General features: G+C 40.5%; 1 protein-coding gene across 1 annotated transcript in view; it reads right to left on the bottom strand.

The window, feature by feature from the left end:
- LAMC1 (laminin subunit gamma 1) overlaps nucleotides 1-25,875 on the bottom strand; it is a 116,808-nt gene that overhangs the window by 36,357 nt on the left and 54,576 nt on the right. The window contains exon 2 of the mRNA XM_008521936.2: nucleotides 1,869-2,173. Within this exon, the coding sequence (XP_008520158.2) occupies nucleotides 1,869-2,173 (305 nt within the window). The remainder of the gene's footprint in view (nucleotides 1-1,868; nucleotides 2,174-25,875) is intronic.

Genomic DNA, 25,875 nt, shown 5'->3' with positions numbered 1-25,875 from the left:
TTCATATACAATGAAACCAGGAAGGGTTTCCTCTCCCATCTGGGAGATCACACAGCATCTGTACAGATGCTTAGAGAGCAATGAGGTGAGAGGCCGACTCGCTCTCTCCTCATTGTCAGATCAGCTAAAAGTCAAATCAGTTAAACCTCCTTGGCAATTGGATATCAGAGCCAGAGCTCTTACATCCAGAGACACATAATTAGTGTTTTTGCATAACGGTAACAACTGACCAAATCTACAGCAGATGCCCATAGCATTTTTTTTAATCACCTTCAGTCTCCTAAGTTCCTACAGCATAAAAAGTAACAAGCACCAGAATTCCTATAGCTGAAGGAACTGCTTCAAGACAGGCTGACGAGGCCTACAGTTAGCAAAGGTGCCAGAAAACCACAGTCACCGCGTTACGTCACGAGGCTTTTTCCTATTGTCTGTACTGTTGCCTCTCTAGGACAGTAAATACAATAGTTTGTGTAGGAAGAAACAAAGCCAGCAAATGTTTGCTAGGTGATCGACTTAAAGAGCGTTTGGAGATCACGTCTCTCCAGGCATTCAATCGCCTGCTTTTTCATCTATCAAAGTCAGCGATTCTTTCTGCCATTTATTTTGAACACATCTTATTGCCAACGCAAGAAATACTTTTCTGAAAGGCCTTTGCAAACATATTCACTGCTCACTATAACCTCAGAGTTTACCAAGATCAAGATTTATGATCTCCTAGCAACCTAGAGAAATACAATGGAAGGGAAGAACTGGACCCACAGAGAAATATACTCTCATCTTCTGCCAGTGTCCAAAACCATACAACCAAATTAGAAAAAGAGTCTTTAAACATAATAAATTCCAGAAAGAAAGAATGAGGAGACACAAAAGCATAAAACCTAGAAAAACTGGGGGATTCCCTACTGAGAAATCACAACAGCTTCTCATAAAATGTACACAGCACTTGCAAACCCACATTCAGTATTTCTTGTCTCAGTCAATTAACACAGGCTGTCCCCATTTAGAATGTTAACTTCAGCCATAGGATAGAAGCATCTCCAATTCTGTGTTAAGGTGCTGAGTATGGCATGAGGCTCGCCAGTCTCTCCATAATCAAACAGGCTGAATGTAAGAAAAGTTCACAGAAATATAAGCAATACAGAAAGATTCCATATTATGGTGTATAAGGAATATGCACACAGAATTAATGAGAAAAAAAGAAATCCTTAATTCTTTCTATTGTCAAATAGGGAAAAGTTTCTATCACAAAGCTTAAGCACTATACTAGGGGTACCCGGTTTATATAAATTTACATCCTGTTACAAATATCAGTGCTTTTAGGTGATGAAGAGTTTTCATAATGATTGGCAACGATGCCAGACAAACCCAATCAAAATTTCCTTGCACAATACTGCAGGAAGGTGGCGTTCTTAAATATCTTGCTTCAGTCATTCTCCCTTGCAAATTTTAAAAAAATAATTATTTTGTCAAATCAAAGAAGAAAGGATGCAAGAAAACTGGACAGATTAGTTCAAATACCCTCTTCAAAAGGTCAGAAGCAAAATGTTTCCACCTCAAGTACTGACGCTAAAGTTAAAACTGTTCAACTCTTTAAAAAATGTGTAAAGTATACATCCCAGAATACATTTGCAAGTGCATGAGAACATAAGAACAAACACCAACTAGGTAGCAGGAACAAAACTACTTCCTTCACTTATTAAGAGTTCACAGGAGAGCAGAACAGAATCCAGCTGTCTATCTTGCTGGAGCGGACTCTACTCCTACTCCTTACCTCAACAGTGGGACCAAAGATCCCCAGTACAACAATCTTCCTGCATCCTGTACATGGAAGCACTAACTGGCTCCCACGCCAACCTCCGGATGCCTACCTGCAGCACAGGGCTGTTGTCAAAGTTGTAGGCACTGGGCCTTCCTTCAAGGGTTGAAAAGGCCACGTTGCCCCCGGTGAGAGGGGAAATGTCACTGAATTCATCCGTGCACAAGGCCTGCTGCTCGTCCCCTCCTGTCCTGATGAAGCCACGGTTTGCCTTCGAGTAGGTGTTCTCGCAGGAGCCGCTGTAGTACTGGTAAGGAATCCAGGGCCCATCTTCCCGCGTGCGCTTGTAAATGGCAAAGCTCTCCGGGCGGCTGGTGTGGAACTTGAGGCGCACATATGTGATATCAAAGGCTTTTCCTGTGGAACAAATACATCAAAGGTCATATGGATGCAGCAAAAAAATACCCTCTATCCCCAGTTCACTTCGGAACTTGACAAAGAAAGAGGATATAAACCACCCTGTGCACACTAGACTAGGAAGGTTCCAGACCACACAGCACATTGGTTGCGTCCAATAGGCTATTCTAAACCTGGAAACAATGCACGTTTTTTCGCAGAAATGACAAGGTATGATTGTGTTCATAAGTTGGTTCATAAAAGCCTGTTTATCACATGCATTGCTGAAAGTTTGTTTGCTGTGAAAAATGGTACCAGTACCATTTTTCCACTACTAAAGAAAAATAAAATTCAATTAAAAGGTGCATTTATTCTTAATGCTGGTGCTTCTGTAAAGGCTTAATTAAAGACAGAAAAGAAAATTGCTGACTTTCTAAATGGATCTTCTGGGTACTTTCAAGATTTTTAAAAACTCATTCTTTTTTTTTTGAGGAAGATTAGCACTGAGATAACATCTGCTGGCAATTCTCCTCTTTTTGTTGAGGCAGACTGGCCCTGAGCTAACATCCGTGCCCAACTTCCTCTACTTTATATGTGGAACGCCTGCCACAGCATGTCTTGCCAAGCAGTACCATGGCCGCACCCAGGATCCCAACCAGCAAACCCCGGGCTGCCGAAGCGGAACATGCAAACTTAACTGCTGCACCACTGGGCCAGCCCCTAAAAACTCATTCTTTATTAACTCTAACATTACTTCTTGATGCAGAAAGAATATGATCAGCACTATTCTACTGATCTGACTGTATTTCTCAACTGGTCCAGATCTTAAAAGAGAGGTTTAATGAACTTGTCCCCTATATACTTGAAACGTACTCATGCACATACAATCCTGAACACAAAGGCATATGGCATGACAGAAAGAACACAGGACTGGGCATTTGTGAGACCTGAGCTCAGGTCCTGACTCCTTCAATCACCAGCTGTGTGATTTCTGCTCTGCCATTTTCCCCTCTGTAAAAATGAGGGTAATCCCTGAGCCTCCTACCTCAGGGTTGTTGGAAAGTCAAACTAAGATCTTACATATACTTGATTAACTGTAAAACTCTATACAAATATAAAGCATTATTATAATAGGGTTTAGAAGAAAATTCCTGAACTGGGATCCTGGATATGTTCATACAGAAGTGCCTGATTGTACCAGGAGCTACCTGGTACAGTTGCCAAAGAATATTATACAAATCCAGAGCTTCTACCTAGGATGCAGAACAACATTTGGCCTGGACACAGGTCATGCAAATATGGTTTATAACCCTCCTGTTAAAAGAATGCACATTTAACCTGTATCTCTTTTCTGTGTCAAAAATGTCAAGATGTCACTTTTGAATGAGGGCAAGGCTATAATACAGTTTCCACGGCGTTCCTGAGACTATCTAAAACATTCCAGAATGGTAAAACAATTTAGTTTTACTCAGGAGTAGGTGACCTGGGATGTTCGAAGGCTTACTCACTAATCTGTGGATCACAGATTACCCTTGCTTTTCCACTCTGTCTACATTTCTGACACCTCATTGTTCTTTAGCAACCCAACCTGCAGGAGACTGGATCAAAGGAGAGAAGATAAAGTGGGTCAGGGAAGCCTGTGTTCCAGACCAACCTCTGCACCACAAAGCCACACTCTAGAGAAAACGGGCACATGTGGTCACTCCCACTGCTGCCACAGACAAAGAGCAATGGGTGAAAGGACATTAAGAAAGCAACTTTGCTAGCATTAAACTTTGAAGCGGCCTAGCTTGCTGGTGCTGGCCTTACCTCACCAAGCCTCGTTTTCAGAGCTGTCTTTCTCATTCTAACCTACAGCCACAGTGGGAAGAGAAAAAGGGCTCTGTGGCAGTCTGTAAAGGAGGCTCCCACATCCCACACAACAAGACAGCCATGTGCATGCCCTCGGAGCTGTAGTCAACCCAGTAGGGGATACAGCCCACTGCAATGCCACGTGATGAGTGCTATGACAGGGGAAGTGCATAATGCTTTGGGAACATGGAGGAAAGTCCTCTAACCCAGATTTGAGAGGTCAAGAAACATTTTCTAAAGGAAGTGACTTCTAAATCCAAGAGCTGAGGAATGCAGAGGAATTAGCTAAGCAAACAGGGATCAGTTGTCCAGGCAGATAAAACAGCATGCACGAAAGCCCAGAGGACACAGAGGATTGACCACTGGAGGAATTAGATTTGTGCAGTATGGCTAGTACTGAAGACAGTGGCTGAAGGTGAGCTAACTAGGAAGCAGAGCGTGCCAGGACTAAGGCCATGTTAAAGAGTAATTCCAACTTGACGGCAATGGCAAGCCATTGCAGGATTTATGTCAGGAAATACATGATCAGATTTGATTTTCAGAAACATCACTCTGGCCACTGTTTGGAGATTAGGTTGGAAGGGAAAGGACTAAAGGTGGAGAGACTAGTTAAGAAGATGTGGCAGAAATCCTGGAGATGACAGTGGCTGAACTAACAGGGATAGCTGGAATGGAGAGAAAGGAATGGACCTCGGTGAGACACCGGAAGCAGACGTCAATAGTAACTCAGTAACCGGAGGGTGATGGGGAACAGGAGCCACTGGAAAGCCTCCTCTTCTTTTACCCTGTTGACGTTCTGTTTCATTGTCAAAGCTTCTTTTATTAATTCCATAAGGTAGAAGGATTAAAAACAGCATTCAGTTTTCTGGTTTAAAAATAACTAAATGGAGAGTACTACCACCCACTGAAAAAGAGGAGGTTAAGCAGGATTGGAAGCAGGGGCAGGGGGTAGGAGAGGAAGATGAGCTCAATTGTGGATACACTAGTTTTGAGGTGTCTGCGGTCATCTAGACAAGAGGACAGGTCTAGTAGGGCATTAGATGTGAGTGGTGTTAAGGGCCAAGAGAGACATCTGAGTTAAATATATAGAACTAGGATTCATTAGCATGTAGACGGATAATGAAGATTTGGGTATGGTTGAGATCAACGAGGCAAGTGTGTTGAATGAGAAGGGAGCTGACTTTTGAGATCACGCTGAGGAGTGTCAACATTTCAAGCACAGAAAGGGGCCGGCCCCATGGCCGAGTGGTTAAGTTCGCACGCTCTGCTTCAGTGGCCCAGGGTTTCGCCAGTTCGGAACCTGGACGCAGATGTGGCACCGCTCATCAGGCCACACTGAGGTGGCGTCCCACATGCCACAACTAGAAGGACCCACAACTAAAATATACAACTATGTACTGGGGGGATTTGGGGAGAAAAAGCAGGAAAATAAATAAATAAATAAATCACAGACAGAAGAGAGACAACAGAGGGGACTGTGGAGGCCAGAGGGAGGAGGGCAAGTAAAAGAGGACAAATGTCACGCAACCTTCTTGGCTTAAAACCTTCTTGGGTTTTAAGGAGGAAATCATCAATGGTGTTAAAATCTGCTGAGAGAGTCAAGTAAGATAAGGACTAAGAAGTACCCATTGGCTTTAAGTCACAAAGAGCTTGTTGCTGTGCTTAGCGAAAGCAGTCCCATGGGCAAGGATCATGATGGATTTGAGTTAAGAATGAATAGGAGATAGGAAAGTAGACACATGAGTGTAGTCAACCTGTTATGACATCTGGCTAAAGGGGAGGACAAAGAGAAGACGATAGTTGGAGGGTATATAGGGTCAAAGGAAGATTTTTCTCTTTCTGTCTTGTTTTTAGATAGGAGATACAAGGTTGTATTATATGCCGTTGTGCTTGAGTCAGCAGAGGGGGAAAGACTGAATGGGGAAGCAAGGCTGGGGAACCAGAATGCAGTTCGGTGCTGGTGAAAGGAGTGGCTCCATACAGGAGGTAACCTGCATCCTTGCTTTCTATCTGGGCGCAAATGCAAGTGATTCTGTAGGTTTTAAAGGATAGAAGTTCAAAGAGTTCTAACTGTTGACTTCATTTTTTCTGTGCAGTAAAATCAAAGAGTACTTGCTAAGGGGTTGAGGGTAAAGCCAGTGGTGAGTGTTGGGTGGGAATATTCAAAGAGAGTATAGAAATTTCATAAGAGCCACTGTAGAGACTAGCAGAGAGAGCTGACTAGAGAAAAAGAAGGTTTGCTGGGCAGAGACGAGGCTGCTGGGAAGAGGGAGGGAGGGCATGCCTTTGTATGGACATCTTTGTGGAGGTGTGATTTTCTACAGCGGCACTTAGCGCCCCCTTTCCAGGTGCAATGAAAGGACAGTAAGACAAGGGAACTGAAGTTAGTTCAAGGAATTTGGAATCTAATCTGATTAAATAAGGAAGCAAATACACAAAATGGAGTGGAAGAGTCAAGGCTTGAGCTATCTGTGCTATCCGGAATTACCTGTAACCATGGATAATCAAGAACTGGAAAACTAAGGAGCTAGCGTTTACTCTATTAAACAGCTACAGTTGAGACCTACCACATGCATGCTCTCTCTCTCACCATACTTTCCTACTCTTTATCTGTCCATCCTACTCAATTCACAATTGACAAAGTAAAATGATCTAGTTAAACGGTAGATGAAGAGAAAACAGGACCAGGCCTCCTATTCTCCAGTGCAATGACAGCTACTGTACCGTCTTCACACTGTTGAGAGCACGCAAAAGTAGACAGTATGACTTTAAGGTAAAGAAGCCAAGCCAAACAATTAAGAAAATCAGTAAGTACATGTCTGGAAAGTATTCCAGCAATGGTACAACTAGAACACCTTCCATTCCTCACCTCACGTTCACGCACAAGACGACTGACCATGGATATATACACACCCTCAAGAAAATATTTAGTTTCTGAATGTTCTACTGCCTCCCTCCAACCCCGCCACATTCTTTCCATAAACAAAGAGACTCAAGTGCAGATGTTCAGAATGAAGCACACAAAATTAACTAATACTTCCTGCTCTGAATCCTACAGTTCATGCTGGCTGAGGAAATAAGAGAAGGGAAGGGGGCTGCCTGAACAATGAGAATCCAGCCTTTGTTCATGAAGGGCCAAGTCAAGGAATTCTGCTTAAGCCTCCTACATAGTGAAGTATTTCTAATCTCTCTGAGTAGGGAAGAAACCCTTCCTGTCTTAGAATGGGATTCAAGTGCTGACCGCTGGAGAACAGAAATGCTTCTCTGTTATGTGCAGCTCAGAAGAATTCCATGAGGATCCTGTGAAACAGCCTCCTTTACAGTGAAGTAATGAATGACAGTGGCCGCACAGAATTTTACAAAACTTCAAATGCCCTTCCGTGGCCTGCATTAGATGAAGAAAACTTGTTCATTCTAAAGTATAAAGTTAGGAGTCACTGATTCACTATTGTTCTCAGGTGCTAACTCCTTAGAATCAGAAAACGACTGTTCTGGGGCCGGCCCTGTAGCCGAGTGGCTAAGCCTGCGCGCTCCGCCTCGGCGGCCCAGGGTTTCGCTGGTTCGAGTCCTGGGCGCAGACATGGTACTGCTCATCAGGCCATGCAGAGGTGGCATCCCACATGCCACAACTAGAAGGACCCACAACTAAAAATACACAACTATGTACCAGGGGACTTTGGGGAGAAAAAGGAAAAATGAAATCTTTAAAAAAAAAAAGAAAACGACTGTTCTTACAGTCAGACTATATGTTAGGAATATAGAACTTTAATAAGGTAGTAGTACATAAAGTCAGTTAGAGATGGTAGACGTTTAGGCTACTAAATGAGATTCTCCAAACGTTAACACAAACAGTAGTCACAGAAAGCAACTATTTGAAAATGTTTTTAATTTTGTTAGCATAACTGCTGGCTGAAATAAGAGTTCCCAGGACAACATGTACAGCTGCGTACCAGCTGTTATCGTTCCACCTCAGCAGACAGACTGTACAAATACGGCCTCACCAATCAAGATGACCCAGGGCCAAGTTAATGCTGAACGTGGGATCCTCAAGTAGACACAGACTGATGATCAGAAAGCATGAAGAGGAACAGTCAGGCACATACAGAATGTGTTGATGTGGTCTGGGTACATGGAGTCATTCCAACTGCTAGAAAACGCAGTCCTAATTGCCTGTTGAAAGGCTGGTTTCTATTGCCTAAAACTCATATTCAAAATACATTTTTAAAAACTTATTATTCCATTCCTTTCCCTTAAATTTCAGTGCTCCTTTTTTATGGCCATTCTCCTGTCAGTCAGCTAAATGCCAACAGTACAAGGAGACAACCCCAAAGGAAGCAGATCTAAATCAGCACAACTTATGAATGCGGACAAGTAAGCTTTACAGCTTTGTAAAAGTCATTTTTAATCAAATTTATTAAAACAGATACAATGGAATATACATGTGAGGAGGCCCTTTCAAATGTATAAACAAAAGTCTTCAATGGTTCAAAATTCCCACATACATGTAATAAGCCCTTCCTATCACACATGTGCCACTATCATGACAGGAAGACATGCTGAGATGAGTAAGTGCTGGAACATGGAGAGCTTTAATTCCAAGCTGCCACAACAGAACAGAACAAAGCAGGTAGATAAACGAGAAGAAGTGAAGATAATCATTTTAGAATTTGTCAAAAAGCTACTAAAATTCTATACCAAAGGCTATTTATAAAATAACAGTGTGGCTATAACAGAGCTAAGGGGAAAACAAAAGTTTTGACATTGATTGGTATGATTTTGGGGAAGATAAATCCATAATCTCTTATGGAAACTAGATGTTTCCATAAAGTACCAAATTTAAAGTTTAAGCCAAAGAAGACAGCCCTGCTCTCTCCCCACCACTCCTGAAATGACCACTTGATGTTAATACTGAATAAGACCATGGCAGTAACCTAGTGTTGCAATCCTCAAAAAATAAAATTTCTGCTCATATTGCCCAACTGCAATATCCAAAATCGCCCTATCCTCTTCAGCAAATTGAAGGCTCAAAACTGATTTGGCTTAACACACTAATTAAATATGAGATCATCAGACAGCCATTATGCGAACAGAGAGAATTCTTAATTGAACACTAGAACATCAAACACTCTTAGAGGATAATTCCAAATAGGTGCAAATTACTGTTAGAGGCGCATGTTTTTTCCATTGTCAAAACATAAGAGAAATTTATCCCAATTTGTATATCTTTGTCATTTGATTTGAAACCTTCACCAGAAAAGATTCCAAAGCGAAATTCCAAGCCAAGTACTGGGCATAAGCCTTATTAACCTAAACCTCAGGCTTACAAGACTCGATACCAGCCTTAATTCAGGCTAGTAGGTCACAAGCATGCCTGAAATCCTTGAGCCAAGTGAAAGGAATGAAGCCAGCATTTACTCCCACTCATCCAAGCCAAGGCAAAAAATTCACTCTGCTGAACAAGAGTCCTAACTACAAGGAAGTGACTGACACGTGGGATTTAATGGAGTCACATAAAGAAAGCAAAGAAGTTAACTAAAATACTAAGGGAATAAAAAAAAGAAGTAATGAAATATAAGCTGCATACGTAAAACCCATATTTTAAAAATGTCGAATTGTTAAAATACGAAAAGGAAAAAAGACACCACAATTTTATGGGAAGCTATTTCTTGTTCTTTGATATCCATATACTATTGAGCACTGGCTATATTTTGTCTTTCACTCATAATAGAAGAGTGAAGAATGATAAAATAGTGAGAAAATCTGGGGGGAAAAAGAGATTCTAATATACAGTTATAATGGTGCAATAATAGACTCAGATCAACTCTAGTAAATCCTCCTGACACACAGACAGTGTCACAGAAATTAACCAACAGTGTACTTTTATTCAACAACTATTTGCTAAGTGAATTTAAGTGAAAGTCCACCATGACAAGCGATTTAAAATAGCTAATCCTCCATTCTGCTAGAAGGCCTTTTACTCTCCAGTTTCTTTAATTCCTAATTAACTTGGCCCCTTATTCCCCTAGATCATATACTATTTGCATCTGTTCTCAAGAGAAGAAATAACTACAACTACCTAAAATACCTTAAATACTAAAATGCCTTTCTCAGTTTTTACAATTGCTTAATTTCTTACCAGCCACCCATTAGGTCAAGGTTAACAGCCACAACTAGTCTTGATAGTTGCAAGTCCAAATTCTTCCATTCATTCACAAATATTTATTGAGTACCTACTCTGTCACTGTTCTAGGCACTGGGACTACTGCAGAGAATAAGACAGACAAGGTCCCAACCTTGTAGGGCTTTCCAGTGCAGTAGGGAATGGGAGTGGGTAAGAGAGAGAGAAAAAGCAAAAATAAAAACACAAATTTTACATGTCAGATGATAAATGATGTGGTGATGAACAAAGTGGGGATAGAATGCACGGAGGAGTGCCATTTAATACAGCATCATCAGAGACGGCCTCACAGACATGGATACGGTGACATCTCAGGAGGATGCTAAGCAAGTGAAACAGACATGAGGGAAGAGCATTCGAGGAAGGACAAATGCAAACACCCTGAGGCAGGAGAATGCTGGCAAGTTCCAGGGAATGGTGAGGAGGCCAGCGCGGCTGAAGCAAGAGTGAACAAGAAGGAAAGTCTAGGGATGAGGTCAGAGAAGCTGAGGGCAAGGAGGAACTGCGGACCATGCAGCCTTATAGGCCACTCTGAATGAGACGAAAACCCAATGGAGGATTTTGCACAAGGGAGTAACATGATCTGACTAGTATTTTAAAAGGATCACTCTGGATGCTTTATTGACAAAAGACTATAGAGGGGACTAGAGGGAGATAAGAAGGCCAGTTAGGGGTTTCTTGCAATCATCCAGACACAAGATAATGGTGGCTTGGTCCAGGGTGGAAGCAGTGAGCAGTGAGCAGATTCTAACCATATTTTGAGGGTAGAGTGGGCCAGTTTTACTGATGGATTGGATTGGGGTGTAAGCTGTGGCTTAAGCAACTAGAAAGATGAAGCTGCCATTTACTAAGATAGTGAAAAATATGTGAGGAACAGGTGTGGGGATGGAGAGCAAGGAAACTGGGAGTTCAGTTCTGGATATTTACTTTGAGATGCTTATGAAAGATCTGAGTGGAGATATCAAGTCAGCAATGAAGATATACAAGTCTGGATTTCAGGGAGAGGTCCAAGCAGGAGAGAGAAACCTGGAAGCATGCAGACAGCATTGAAATCTAGGGGATTAGATGGAAACATCTAGGGAAGGGATATAGACAGATGAGAGGAATGGATCTGGGTCTCGGGACATACTAACTTTCAGAGATGGGGGAGACAGGGAGGACCCAGCAGAGGAGAGATTCACAAGGTACAACCACTGAAGCAGAATCTATAGAGCAGAATCCCAGATGCCAAGTTTTAAAGAACTTTTCAAAAGGAAAACAATGATCAACTGAGTCAAATACTCCTGAAAGCCCGAGAAAGACGAAGACTGAGCATTGGCCACTGGATTTAACAACCTGGAGGTTACTGCTCATCTTGACAACTGGTTTGGTAGAATGATAGGGATTGAAGGTAGAGAATGTCGGGGGGCAGAGGGAGCAAAGATTGGAGACAGCTAATAAAGACAATTTTCTAAGTAATTTTGCTATAAAGAAATGAGGTGGCAGCCAGAGGGGAGAAGAGGGAGTTCAAGAAAAAACTGCTTAAGGTGGGAAGACAGTATGTGTTAAATCGATGGGAATGACCCAGTGTAGGAGTTGAATTTACACTGATAGTGAGGATCATCTCTGGTGGTGTAGATGGATTAGAGTGGGTAAAAGAGATCCACATTGGTCCACAGTAAAGTTCTTTGAGAGAGTCTTCCCAAAGATTTCCCTCAGATCCAGACTAAAAAGAATCATCTGGTACCCAAACGGCTTAAAGCCACAGGAGCACTGGAAGGTACCAGCCCAGGTCTAGGTTTCCTGCTAGAGTGGTTCCCATAATCTGGCCCATGACAGGGTACCAGATTGGTGGTCAGAATCACTTACAGAGCTTCTGGAAAAAACGCAAATTGTTGAGCCTCATACCCAAAAGTTCCGTTTTGGTAGATTCTGGGTAAGTTCCCCAAATACGAACTTTTAAAAGAACCCTATGGGGCTGGCCTGGTGGCACAGTGGTTAAGTTCACACGCTCTGCTTCAGCGGCCCAGGTTTCACAGGTTTGGATCCCAGGTGTGGACCTGTACACCACTCATCAAGGCATGCTGCAGCAGTGACCCACACACAAAACAGAGGAAGACTGGCACAGATGTTAGCTCAGGAACAATCTTCCTCAAACAGAAAAAAGAGGAAGACTGGCAATGGATGTTAGCTCAGGACCAATCTTCCTCATCAAGAAAAAAAAAAAAAGGTTGGCCCAGTGGCTTAGTGGTTGAGTTCGTGTACTCTGCTCTGGCAGCCCAGAGTTCAAGGGTTCAGACATCCCAGGCACAGACCTTCACACTGCTCATCAAGCCATGCTGTGGTGGTGTCCCACATACAAAAGAGAGGAAGACTGGCAGGGATGTTAGCTCAGGGCCAATCTTCCTCACCAAAAACAAAAAAAAAAGAAGAAGAGGCCTAGGTGATTTTTATATACAATTATATTTGAGAAATATTGCCCTACTGTAAACACTTCTCTGTCTTGGTTCTCACCCTTTAAAGATTTAGGTAGGAAAAGTCTTTTGATCTTGGTGCTACACTGCAGAAGGAGCTTAGACACTCATGAGTGGTGACTTTGACTTTCACGTGTCACGTATTTCAAAATGAAATTAATTGTAAGTGTTAACTGTGCAGGTATGAGCAGTGAACCAGAATAATAGGAGTCCATCTTCTTTAAGACACATATAGGGGCCAGCCCCGTGGCCGAGTGGTTAAGTTCTCGCGCTCTGCTTTGGAGGCCCAGGGTTTTGCCAGTTCGAATCCTGGGCGTGGACATGGCACTGTTCATTAAGTCATGCTGAGGTGGCATCCCACATGCCACAACTAGAAGGACCCACAACTAAAAAAAGTACACAACTATGTACCAGGGGTCTTTGGGGAGAAAAAGGAAAAATAAAATCTTTAAAAGAAAAAAAAAAAAAGACACATATAGATATTAAACTCTACAACCAAGGAGGCTTGGGGTAAGTGGGCCAGCTGAATTCACACTCCCCAATATTGTTCTCCATGCCAATTTCCTCTGTCATTGAACTTGAATCCTCAAGGCCCTATTTCCCAGGCAAGTAGAAATATACATTTGATTTTGAGAAAACTCAGCTACTGCCGGGGGTTTCACAATGCTGCTCTTTTCATGCAGATATTGGTCTGCATTCCCTGTAAACCAAATTCCCCATCCCCTATGGTTCCCATCCTTCCTTCCTCCTCCCAACAATGACTAATATTTAATCAAATGATGCAAGACCAACAGCAATTCTCAATGGCAAGGAACAAATCTGGAAGCAAAGAGTTAACTTCAGCTTCAATACACTCAAAAAGATAAGAAAACACTTTTTCTTCTTTGTCTAGAAGCCTAGACTTGTTTAATCCCAGTCTGTGTCCAGTAGTGTTGGTATCTTCAGAGAGGGTGTTACATCCTGTTGGTTAAAGACCAATGTAGAAATATTTACTTTTCAGAGAAGAAATTTCAGGTATTTAATTTAAAAATATATACAAGATATATATATAAATAAATATATATATATATATATATATATATATATATATTTAAAAAGTGGGCTAGAGCAAAGTAGGAGACATTCGTATCGGTATTAGAGAGAGGGAGAGGAGGAGGGGGAGAGAGGAGGCAAGGGAGAGGAAGAGGGAAGAGACTGAAGAATTACAGGAACACTGAAAAATCCAGACTTGATATTCTGGATTTTAAATTTTCTCACAACATTCACACCTGATCTACTTTCTTCTCATTTTAGAAATACTTTGCGGTATCGCTATGTATTTCTAGGTATTCCCATCTCCTTCCAGACTCAAGCCTTAGGACACACCTTTAGTAGTTTAGAATCTAAGGGTGGCGAACTAGAGCCCGAAGACCAAATCTAGCCCGCCACCTATTTTTGTAAATAAAGTTTTACTGAAACAAAGCCATGCTGGTTCATTTGCAATTTGTCTATGGCTGCTTTCTGTTACAAGAGCACAGCTGAGCAATGGTGAGAGAGGCTGCATGGCCTAAACTATTTACTATGTGGCCCTTTACAGAAAATATCTGCCAATCCTGATCTAAGAAATCAAAGACTATAAAAACAAAGATTTCTACTAAACCCTCTTCTACCTCTTTTCTGCAAGGTATACTGTTTTAAAATTTGATCCAAGGAAATCTGAATTTGTCCTCTATCGTCACAAAAATTACGGAAGGAGCAAGACATCTAATTCAGAAATTTTACAAAAGTAATAACAACTCAAATACATTTGATACCTAGAATTACTTATTTTATTATTTCATAGACTAAAACAACACTTCTTTTTCCCTGGTAAATGAACAGGCAAAAAGATTAGCAGTTAAAAGGTGAGAGGATAAAGATGTAATTCATTTCGAAAATCAAATCTGTAATAATAACCTTTAGCTCTTACACAGCCCACAAAAGTGAACCAGTTAAGCAGAAAGACAAGGAAAACGACACTGTTGGAAAAAGTAGCACCATTTTTCCGGTGGTGCCCCCTCTCAGACCCACCCAAGTGGAGATGTAATAAGCAGTAATAACAGTGAAAGGAGGGAACTGATTAGCCAACTCAAACAGCAATCAGAGCTAGGATAGTAGGAAAAATGACATGTTGAAAACTGCAAATAAAATAGAAAATTCGAGTAGACCTCATTTAGACCTCTGCAGGAACCTCCCTCCCTTGTCCTCTGGGTAGGAATTCAGTCCTACACACAGGCCTCCTTGTACTTCTGCTCTTCGGAGCGGATGGACAATCTACATCATGAAAATATTCTGCCAGCTGGCACTCTCTCCACAAGCGACTGATTGTGAGCAGATGCCTTCATAAGATAAGTATAAACGAATACGCCCCCTTCTTCATTTTTCATTCATCCACCCTCTTTGCAGAGGAAGGGAAATGCAAGCTTTACATACGATCCTTTAGAAACCAAAGTTTGTGATCTTCATGTCCCTTCATCTTTCATGGGCTGTGGGTGGACTTCTATTGCATTCCTGATTAAATTATGCCCCCTACCAAAAATCTAAGATGCATGCAATCTCCTTAGATTATTTGAAAGTAATCTCATATTCCTAGATGAAAGTGTCTGCTTATCTATTCTAATGACTTAAACACTGAATATTCTCTAGCACAGCCTCAATTTAGAACATTTGATAATCTACCACAACAAAGAATCAAAACTTCCAACCAGAAGTCAATCAAATTATTGGTGTATTTAGTGTTACAGATTAAATAGTTGCATGTAAATATGCTTTTTTCCTAGTTAAATCAACTTTCCTTTAATGTATATTATAATTTCAGAAACTTCTTTGCTTTAAATTTCTCTTCAATTAGAAAGTAGTAAAGAGTTTCAACGAAACTTTTTGTGATCACTCCCAAAACCGTTGTACAAATTATATATATACCACACGCAGTGAGGGGACGTGCAGGGCAAAGAGAAGATCATCTGACAAATTATTTACATAGCATACTTCAGGTAGGTCGGTCAGATTCCCAGTATTTCAAAAACTTGAGGCTTTCTTATCTGGTTTTTCTTCTACATTGAGAGCAAACATTTAGCAGTGATATCAGAAGAAATGTTCTTCAAATCCATCTTTCACCATATTTCAAACAGACAGTGCTGCAGTTCTCATCCACGGGAGTATTTCACATGCACCACAATGGGACCTGTTCTACCTTTGTATTTACATTCTGGAGAACAGCCAACGTCCTTCCTAGCTCTCTTTGATCTGATGCCAGAGACTTGGTATCCAACACCCCCCTAGAAGCAATTCCCTCGGGAGCTCCATGACTAAAGAGGAGTTGGCAAGGTGTTGGAAAATATTCTATAAACCCACCCTACATCATATCACTCCCCAGCCTGCGAATCTGTGCAGGTTACCTGATGGAGTGCAAACTCCTTAGGTTTGTTATTGCAAGGCACTCATTAGTCTGAACAACTGCGCTTCATTTCATGCCTACAAACCATATCCTAAAACTCCAATGTAAACTGAAACCTCTACTCCAGTCTTGCCAACTTTTTTATCCATATACCATTTCTCACTTCTAAGTCATTCTCTAGCCTTCACTCCTTCCAAATTCTACCCAGTTTTCCAGGATTAGTGCCACTGTCTCCATGACACTTCCAACTTGTACGATCAATTTACTTTTCAGAACACACAGCACCTACTATCCCAAACCACATAATTCAGTACTTGAGTATTTACTCCTTCGTGTATTTTCCCCCATGAGAGTTTAACTTATTCAAAAGCAAGGAATCTAAGCATACTTTTTGAGAATCCTCTACAATAGTATTTTTCAAGCTTTTCTAACCATGATACACAGTAAAAACGGCACAAAACACATTGCAACCCTGAACACACATACACAACTGAAACAAGTTTGATAAAACAATGCAATATTATCTATGATGCAATCTGACATTCTATTCTATTCTCCATTCCATTTGCTAAAAAATGCTAGTCACAGTTCACTACATTGATTTTATGACATTAGAGATTGTAGCTCACAACATGGAAGGCACTACTCTGCAATCCCTCAGGCACCGTCCTCGGTACGAAAACAGGTGCTCAATAAATATGTGTTTACTGGACTCACCTACTACACTCAACAGGTCAGAGTTCTACAATGAAACCATATTTTCTGGATACTGACAAAATTTAAGGTAATGCCTTTCAAGACCTCCTTCCAATTATTTTAAAAACAGGACAATATAAAAAACAACTTTTGTATGTGGCAGCTTTTAACAAGATCAAAAAAAAAAAACCCCAACCCAACCTTTTCCTAAAGCTAACAGGCAAAAATTCCATTCATCAACATGGCATCCCTAAGAGGGCCAGAAGCCATCAATTCTGCCTGAACTAATCTTTCCAAAGAAGTTCTTTTTTGCAGCTCTGGTTCCAGAAGAACTTCAGCCATGAGTATGTGATAAGCCTTCAGGGTAGTAGCAAGGATTTCCTGTCTGTGGAGTAGATGGACTGATGCCCAGTGATGGGGGTTAGATTTCTACTAAGGAGACGACATTGGTATATTTATTGGGAAACTCAGTCCTCAATGTCTCATGTCATGGCACTTTTTTCAATGGATTATCAGTACTTGGAATTATCTCACTTATTTTTAGCATGCTTGTTTATATCCTCTCCCACCGCCCCCGCAACACACACAAACGAGAGTAAGTTTTTGAAGACCAAGACTCTTGTCTGGTCCCCTGTAACCCTTTCACTTTGAGGTACATTTTTGTTGTTGCCTGTTAAAGGGAGAGAAGTGTCTGGTTTGTAACAAAAGCACCAACCCAAGTGGAGAATGATCTAGGTAAGTCGGGTTTGATGTTTGGTTCGTTCATTCACTGATTCATTCGCTCATTTGTTTTGGAAAAATATGCTAAAACTTACTGCATGTCAGGCAGTTGGTTAGGCACTAAAGATACAAAGATGAAATAAGATTCAGTCCTTGCCCTAAAGAAATTCCATACAATATATAAGGGAAGACACAAATAATTGAAATGCAAAGTGACGGAAGTACTGCACTAGGGGTAAGGAGCAACCATAAATCTGTTTCTCATCCATAAAATAGTTTTGACAAGATGAACTTTAACGTCCAGATCCAAAAAGCTTCATTCTACAATCTTGTGTCAGCAACAGTTCTAAGGAGGAGGTGCTAAAAGGCCATAGGAACCAATTTCACAAAGACAAACGACATCAGAGACTGAAATATCAGCTGGTTTCCAATTAACTTCAGTTCTATATAGACTTTAATAATTTTCTGAACCTATACTATGCTCTTGCCCATATTCCGTGCTCGGTCAAGTCCTATATTCCCAGCTGCCAGTGAGCTAATATTGAATAATCTGCAAAAGATAGAAATTAAGGTTCCTTTTTTTTTTTTTTAAAGATTGGCCCTGAGCCAACATCTTTTGCCAATCTTCCTCTTTTTTCTTCTCCCCAAAGCCCCCCAAGTACATAGTTGTATATTCTAGTTGTAGGTCCTTCTAGCTGTGGCATGTGGGATACTGCCTCAACATGGCTTGATGAGTGGTGCGAGGTCCACACCCAGGATCCAAACCGGTGAAACCCTGGGCCACTGAAGCGGAGTGCGTGAATTTAACCACTCGGCCACGGGGCCGGCCCCTAAGGTTCCATTTTTAAGGTTAAAACGTTTCTAATGACTGAGCACAGAGTTCTCAAATAGTTGCTTCCATCTTTGGATGAGAAAAAGATAACTCTTGGTTTCTGTGTCCACAAAAGATGAAGTTATTCAGTCTCCAGGTTCTGAACAAATTATCAAATGTCTCCATCCAGATCTAGCCATGAGGGACAAGTGACATGTAATGTTTTAGAATAAGTTTCTCATAGCAAGAAAGAATGGATTTTCTGCTCTTGCTTCTCTCACTTGAAAAAGTAAATGTCTGGATCCCTTTGAAAATTAGCCCAATCTACGAAACAGTGGAACTAAACTGAACTCCCACGACTACTTGGCTCATGCATTCTTCCACAAGTTTGAAACAAAGACCCCATTGACTTATGCATGTAGGCGGATTAGAATTGCAATGCAGCCATGTAGCACATTACCGCACAGTGATTCCACCCTGATAAGTCAAGGGAGCCTTCTCTAGATTTCTCTGTCTGTTCTCCTTCTTTCCACAGCAATACAATCTCAAATACACCACATAACATAGATGTGTAATTTAGCATAAAATAGGCCTGTCTATATGTTTTAAATAGATACAGGCATTACATTTTTTAATTTGTCTGCTTATACTTAGTGCTGTTTCCAACCCTTTCGAGAGCCCTCCTAAGGCCTGACTCAGTGAACACATGTTAATGGTCAAACACTCCAAGTTCTTAAATGTCCAGTGAAAACCTAAAAAGGAAAATATTACTATGAAAAATGAAAGGCATATGAGAAGGGGGAAAGGGGCTAAGTGGTAGAAAACAAGAACAGACAGCATGAGCGTAAACGAGTTTTCTGTCTTTAGAATTTATAAAGTACATTTATAAACCCTTTTTAGTGACACCTAATTTTTTTTTTAAAGATTGGCACCTGAGCTAACAACTGTTGCCAATCTTTTTTTTTTTTCCTCTTTTTCTCCCCAAAGCCCCCTCAGTACACAGTTGGATACTCTTAGTTGTGAGTGCCTCTGGTTGTGCTGTGTGGGACGCCACCTCAGCATGGCACCCAGCATCCCAACCGGCAAAACCCTGGGCTGCCAAAGCGGAGCACGCGAACTTAACCACTCGGCCATCGGGGCTGACCCCGTGGCACCTACTTTCTAATTTAATTTCTAAGCACCTACTGAATGCCTAGAGTAATAGAGTATATAAGGATGAACGTGTTCTATTCCCTCAACAAGTTGACAATCTAGCGGAACCACAAATCAAAGTGTGACACAGAACTGATGTGCTAAGTTTTAGCAAAAATATACACAGGGCAGACGGATCCCAAATGGACGAGTCCATAAACTTTTAAAAAGCAGCCACGGACAAATTTAGATTTCTTCTTCTGAATAACTGATAAAATACATTTAGGTGCTTTTGACACAATAGACCGACATAATATATACCCTGAACCATATTTTCTTTCAGTGCCTCTCCTGATATTTCAGTATATGAGTTTTAAGAATATTCACATGGAGTAAAATGCCTGGCCTTGTCACTCTTAATGCCAGAATAAAAAAAGGGAGCACTGTAAGGAACGCACAGAGAACTTATGTGAATACATGTACAGACAAGGACAGAGACTAGTTCTAAATACTACATGTGCCTGGATATTATAAAAGAATTTCTCCACTACATTATCCTTTCAGAAAAGGGAGAACTGCTTTGTATTCTAGTTCTTACAAAGCTTCCCAATTACTTCATTTCAGACCAGAAATTACTGTGGGGAAATCAAATTAGTTTGAAATGACCTCAAGTAATACAAGTTTTGGAAGCTTATATAGGACACATAATAGAAGGTTTTTTTGTTTTTCGTTTTTTAGGAGGCAAGGCAATTAACCCAGCTTTATGTAATTATCCCTGGGAGCTACAGCTTTAAAATTAAAAGTGCTGAACACTGTAAATAATAAGCCTTTTAAAGAATACTTTATTAGGCAGGAGTGTAAGTGGTTATATTGTGAAGATCCCAAATAAACCAAAAGAAGAAATGGAAAAACATATATACTAATATTGTATGAATCAATATTTTTGGCTTAAGATAAAATTTCCAATGATAGCAATCTTAAAAGAATTTAAAAAGTACTGTAGCATAAACAATTTATTCATGAAAATGAATATAATATGTTCTGGAAAACTGTACTGATGGCTAAAAAGTGATTTTTAATAATCACTGATGTCAAAGACGTATCTAAAGAACTGGAATAAAATGATTCCATAAGATGTACGAATGTGGAAAACAATCCTAATTTTTATATATGTTATTTAAAACACATAAGTTAGCAGGTTAAATATTTTATATAGACATTTGATTATTTCACCTATATCCCTAAAATTTTCACATACTCAAGTTGGCAAAAAACTGTTTTAAAAATCTTCTAAAAGGGAAAATGAGAAATAGCTCAATATTGGGGGTTGTCTTCTACACATACTCATATGGTAAATTTCACGTTATGACTCAAAAAGAAACAAGATGGCAGCCCAAAGGGGATTTTGTATTAGAACTGTCCAATATTTAACAGAGCAGTACCCACACCAAAGTTTCAGTCCCAGAAGATATCAGCACAACTCAGGTTGCATGTGGGTGGCAGGCCAGCCACTCGTCCAGGTATGAATCCTACTATTCCCACACAGTCCCTACAAGTCACCCAAATGGAACGATGCCCTGCTTGAGACTCTTCATTCCCTTCCCATTTGATTCCTACTTTAAACAGGAAAATCAACTTTAAACGCAGATCAATTATCATCAACATTAATACAATGAAAAGAGCATCTGTACAGAGATCAATATGGAGCAATAGTATGGGATGCACCCTTGATGGTAACAGAAAAACGTTAGGGAAAAGTCTTTTTTTTCTCTTCCTTGCTTTGCACCAATTCAAAAAACTATCACCTTTCTTTGCTTCCTCCAAAGTCCTCCCATCCACACAAGTCATTGTGAAGGGCAAAAATATTGGAAGAGTCAGTAGCACAGACAGCAGGAAAGTGGTGAGCATTTGAGCACTTGACTAACTTTGTACAAGCTGTGCTATCTAAGGCCAGAGAGCCCTTGCTGCACTGTATCACTAACAGGACAAATGATGATATTACCCACATCAAGACTCCTGAGAGAACCCACCAGAAAACTACCCTCACTTTAAAGAGCACTGCCCAAAGTCACTGTTCTCACTTCAACTCCCAGCACTGGGATATGGTTGGCGCTGACTCTAATAAACCCAAATGAAGCCATCTCTAGAGGTCCAGGTACATGCCTAAAATGCCACAGATATTTTCATCATCAATACCAATATAATGACAGAGCATCAGTGCTATAATCACATTAACGACATGACTCTATTTCCAACAATGATTCCAAAGTGTAAGACCCAGTTTCTAGATGAGCTGGTAATTTGGAAAAGGGAAGATGTTGGAAAGTCCTTGCCCTTCACCTCCCCTTTCTCAGGCACCCATGCACACATACACACTCACTCACACTCACACACATCACACACCACAATTCTTTTACCCTGACCCTTCAAACTTCATAGTCCTTTGACAAAATGATATCCTCACAAGGAAGGCATCAAAAATATATTTAGCATGCCAATCTCGTTAGGATTAAAAATAATACAGTCCGTTTGGCAGTTTCTTACAAAACTAAACATACTCTTACCATACGACCCAGCAATGACACTCCTTGGTATTTAACCAAATGAGGTGAAAACATACGTCCACACAAAAACCTGCACATGGATGTTTATAGTAGCTTTATTCATAACTGCCAAAACTGGGAAGCAGTCAAGATGTCCTTCCACAGGTGAATTAAATAACCTGTGGTGCATCCATACAATGGAATATCATTGAGCAATAAAAAGAAATGAGCTATCAAACCACAAAAAGACATGGAGGAACCTTAAATGCATATTACTAAACGAAATAAGCCAATCTGAAAAGGCTACAGATTGTATGATTCCAACTACGTGACATTCTGGAAGGGTGAAAACAACGATGACAATAAAAACATCAGTGGTTGCCAGGAATTGGGGAGGAGAGAGGGATGAATAGGTGGCACACAGAGGATTTTCAGGGCAGTAAAACTATCCCATATGATATTGTAATAATGATGACATGTTATTAAACATTGTCCAAATCCATAAAATGTACAACACCAAGAGCGAACCCTAAGGTAAACTAAGGATTTGGGGGGGATATTGATGTATCAATGTTGTTTCATCGATTATAACAAATGGACCATCTGGCGTGGGATGCTGACAGTGGGAGAGGCTGTGTTTGTGGATGGACGGAGAGAGTACATGGGAAATCTCTGTACTTTACTTTCAGTCCAATTTTGCTGTTAACCAAAAAATGCTCTAAAAATAAGGTCTATTAATTTAAAAAAGAGCATTACTGGGGATGGCCGAGTGGCATAGTGATTAAGCTCACGTGCTCTGCTTCAGCAGCCCAGGGTTCATGGGTTTGGATCCTGGGTACAGACCTAGCACAGCTCATCAAGCCATGCTGTGGCGGCGTCCTACATAAAACAGAAGAAGATTGGCACAGACGTTAGCTCAGCGACAATCTTCCTCAAGCAAAAGAGGAATATTGGCAACAGATGTTAGCTCAGGGTCACTCTTCCTCACAAAAAAATTAACTAGTTAATTAAAAAAGAGCGTTACTAGGGGGCTGGCCCCGTGGCGGAGTGGTTGGGTTTGCGCGCTCCGCTGCAGGCGGCCCAGTGTTTCGTTGGTTCGAATCCTGGGCGTGGACATAGCACTGCTCATCAAACCACGCTGAGGCGGCGTCCCACATGCCACAGCTGGAAGGACCCACAACGAAGAATATACAACTATGTACCGGGGGGTTTTGGGGAGAAAAAGGAAAAATAAAATCTTTAAAAAAAAAGAGCGTTACTAATTTCATTTAAACAACTTCTTTTAGAAGCCAAATGAACTTTGTTATAGTCTTTCAAAGGCTTTTCATTCAAAAATATTAAAATCTTAGAACATTAGTACTGCCAAGAAGTTGTCCTAAGGCCAGTATTTTAAGTTCAAATAAAAAGCCAACTAAAAAATAAAATCTTACCAATCTAACAAAATAAATAAAACAACACTAATAAAATCACACAATCTAACGTAAATTTCTCTATTTAACGTAGTATTAAAACACTAGCATCAAACTATAATGGTTGAGATTTAACATACTAGCTACTCAATCTGGAAAAAACAAACAAAAAGAAACGAAACCTGATCCCCCGAAGGTGTGACTCAACCCACTGACCACCAAGTGTAGGTGGGGGTACTCTCAATGGTCCTAAGCCCCAAGTCTGCAGTCCGAGACGATAAGGGAGGGAACAGGGAAGCCTTAGCTTCCACAGGGAGGTCCAGGGGATAGCACTGTGGATGGAGGCAGGTGGGGCTGATCCTCTGAGGACTCCAGGGATATGCCCCATGCCATCCAGCTCCCTCAGGAGCTACAGTTAAAACAAGCGTCCACACCTTCAGGTTTGCCCATGTATATTTCATCATTGTTCAGTGTAGTGCTCTCTAGAAATGGATAACAAAAGATGAAAGATACAGCCTAGAAACTATCTTGGTATCTTAAATATCACCTGTGGAAAAAATTTACAGCATTATAAAAAACTTTTTTTTTTTTTTTTACATTTTCTTGGCACTGTCCTTAATAAGATATCCTGTGTCATTATAAGATGACTACATACAGTAATAGAAACATTTATGCTTCTAGTCAGGAGAATTCCATGGAATCTATTATAAAGACTAGTAACACTGATTAGTTATTTCAAGCAAACTCATGTGATCTTCAGCTTTTCAAATTCAGAAATTTAACTTTCATCAGTCCATCAAATGCTGAATTAGGCTCTTGGGAACTGACTTGTGCTAACCGGACTCAACCAAACTGATTTATATCCCATAAACAATCACATGTCCATTTTTGATGACAGCTATTTTTGTCAAAACAATAGGAGCGGTTATCTGCACAGGGCAAGTCCTCACAGAAGACCACATTAGAGACCAGAAGGTCGCCTGGTAATCAGAGAAATGGAGCAAATGGGAGCTGAACATTCTTAGGCAATAGTTCTATCAAATTATGGCAAACTGCCCTTCTCTAGTCTAGAGATAGTTCTCTCTAAAAATAATCAGACCGGTTGTCTAAAATTAGAGCACTCTCTCTCCCAGAGAATGCAACACATTAAAATTTTACTCTTCATTTCTCCTTTATCAATACTCCTTGTATGTCACTAAAAATTATTACAGATGTCATGATTCCCTTAATCCTGCAATGTTGCCTTTAACTATAACATAAAAATGAGTTAAAATTACTCCATCTATTATAGGTTTAATTTTCTCACCTTGACTCCAGATTTGGGCATTTAAGGAGCTGATCTCATTACTCGAGCTTTTAGATTTAAGTGCATTCGAAAAAGCAATTAACTTCCACACAGGAGTGAGATCATATGGTATTTGTCTTTCTCTGATGGACTTATTTCGCCTAGCATAATACACAGAAGATAAACAAACACATAGATAAGGAGAACAGACTGGCAGTTACCAGAGCGGAAGGGGGTGGGAGAAGGTGAAAGGGATAAAGGGGCACATATGTGTGGTGACAGATAAAAGCTAGACCATTGATGGTGAACATGATGCAGTCTATACAGAAACTGAAATATACTAATGTAAACCTGAAATTTACACAATGTTATAAGCCCATATGAGCTCAATAAAATAATTTTTAAAAAGCAATTAACATTCCAATGTAATATGCATCTTCCCAGTTAAGACCTTATCTCCAGATGTAGAAATTCATTGGATCCATAACTAGTCAAAAATAAATAACAAACATGATAAAGTCCCTGTAAAGAATAATCTTTCTGAACACCCTTCATAATTTTAATCTGTATTGAAAATATTAAGGAAAAAAGTGCATTAGAATACACAAACACACACAGGAAACAAAAAGCAAAACACAACTTTTAAAGGTTAAGGAAAAAAATAACACCAGAGTTCAAGCAATCTAAGAGAGAACTCTTCAAATGAAGAGATGAGAGAGAAAACTGGTAAGAGGTAATCAACACAGCAGCAGTACTGAGAAGAGACTTGACAGACCAGGGAAGAGGGTTCTGGAAAAGGCATTCGTGCAAATAGTCAGCATCGTCCACAACCATGAGTCTCCCCTGTTCCAAACGATTCAAGAGGATTATCTCTGGGCTCATAGCGTAAAAAGAAAACGCTATAGAACTTCCCGGTACTTCAAACGAATCCCCACACTTCCCCAAAACTTTCAGCAAGTGTACCGGCTCTTCAAAAAAAAAAAAAAAAGGAGAAATGGAGGGGCAACTTAGGTTTGTGATTGTTTGCATTTTTAGGTCCTTTCTTCTGTTCTCTCTAAATTAGAAAGAAGCCACACTGTTCCCCCAAGGTACCTCCTAATTATACCAGTTACCAAAACGAACTGAGGAAGCACAACCTCGGCCTGTCAGGCTCCTTCAAGAGAAGGCACTGAAAAGGTCAGTCACCAGGTAACAACTAAAATCAACAGGCCCTTCTTTAACTAGCTGGGCA

The sequence above is a fragment of the Equus przewalskii genome, chromosome 23 (genome assembly GCF_037783145.1).
Source record: "Equus przewalskii isolate Varuska chromosome 23, EquPr2, whole genome shotgun sequence".
Taxonomy (NCBI): domain Eukaryota; kingdom Metazoa; phylum Chordata; class Mammalia; order Perissodactyla; family Equidae; genus Equus; species Equus przewalskii.
Note: the sequence above shows the minus strand (reverse complement) of the source record. Positions and strands in the feature narration are given on the sequence as shown.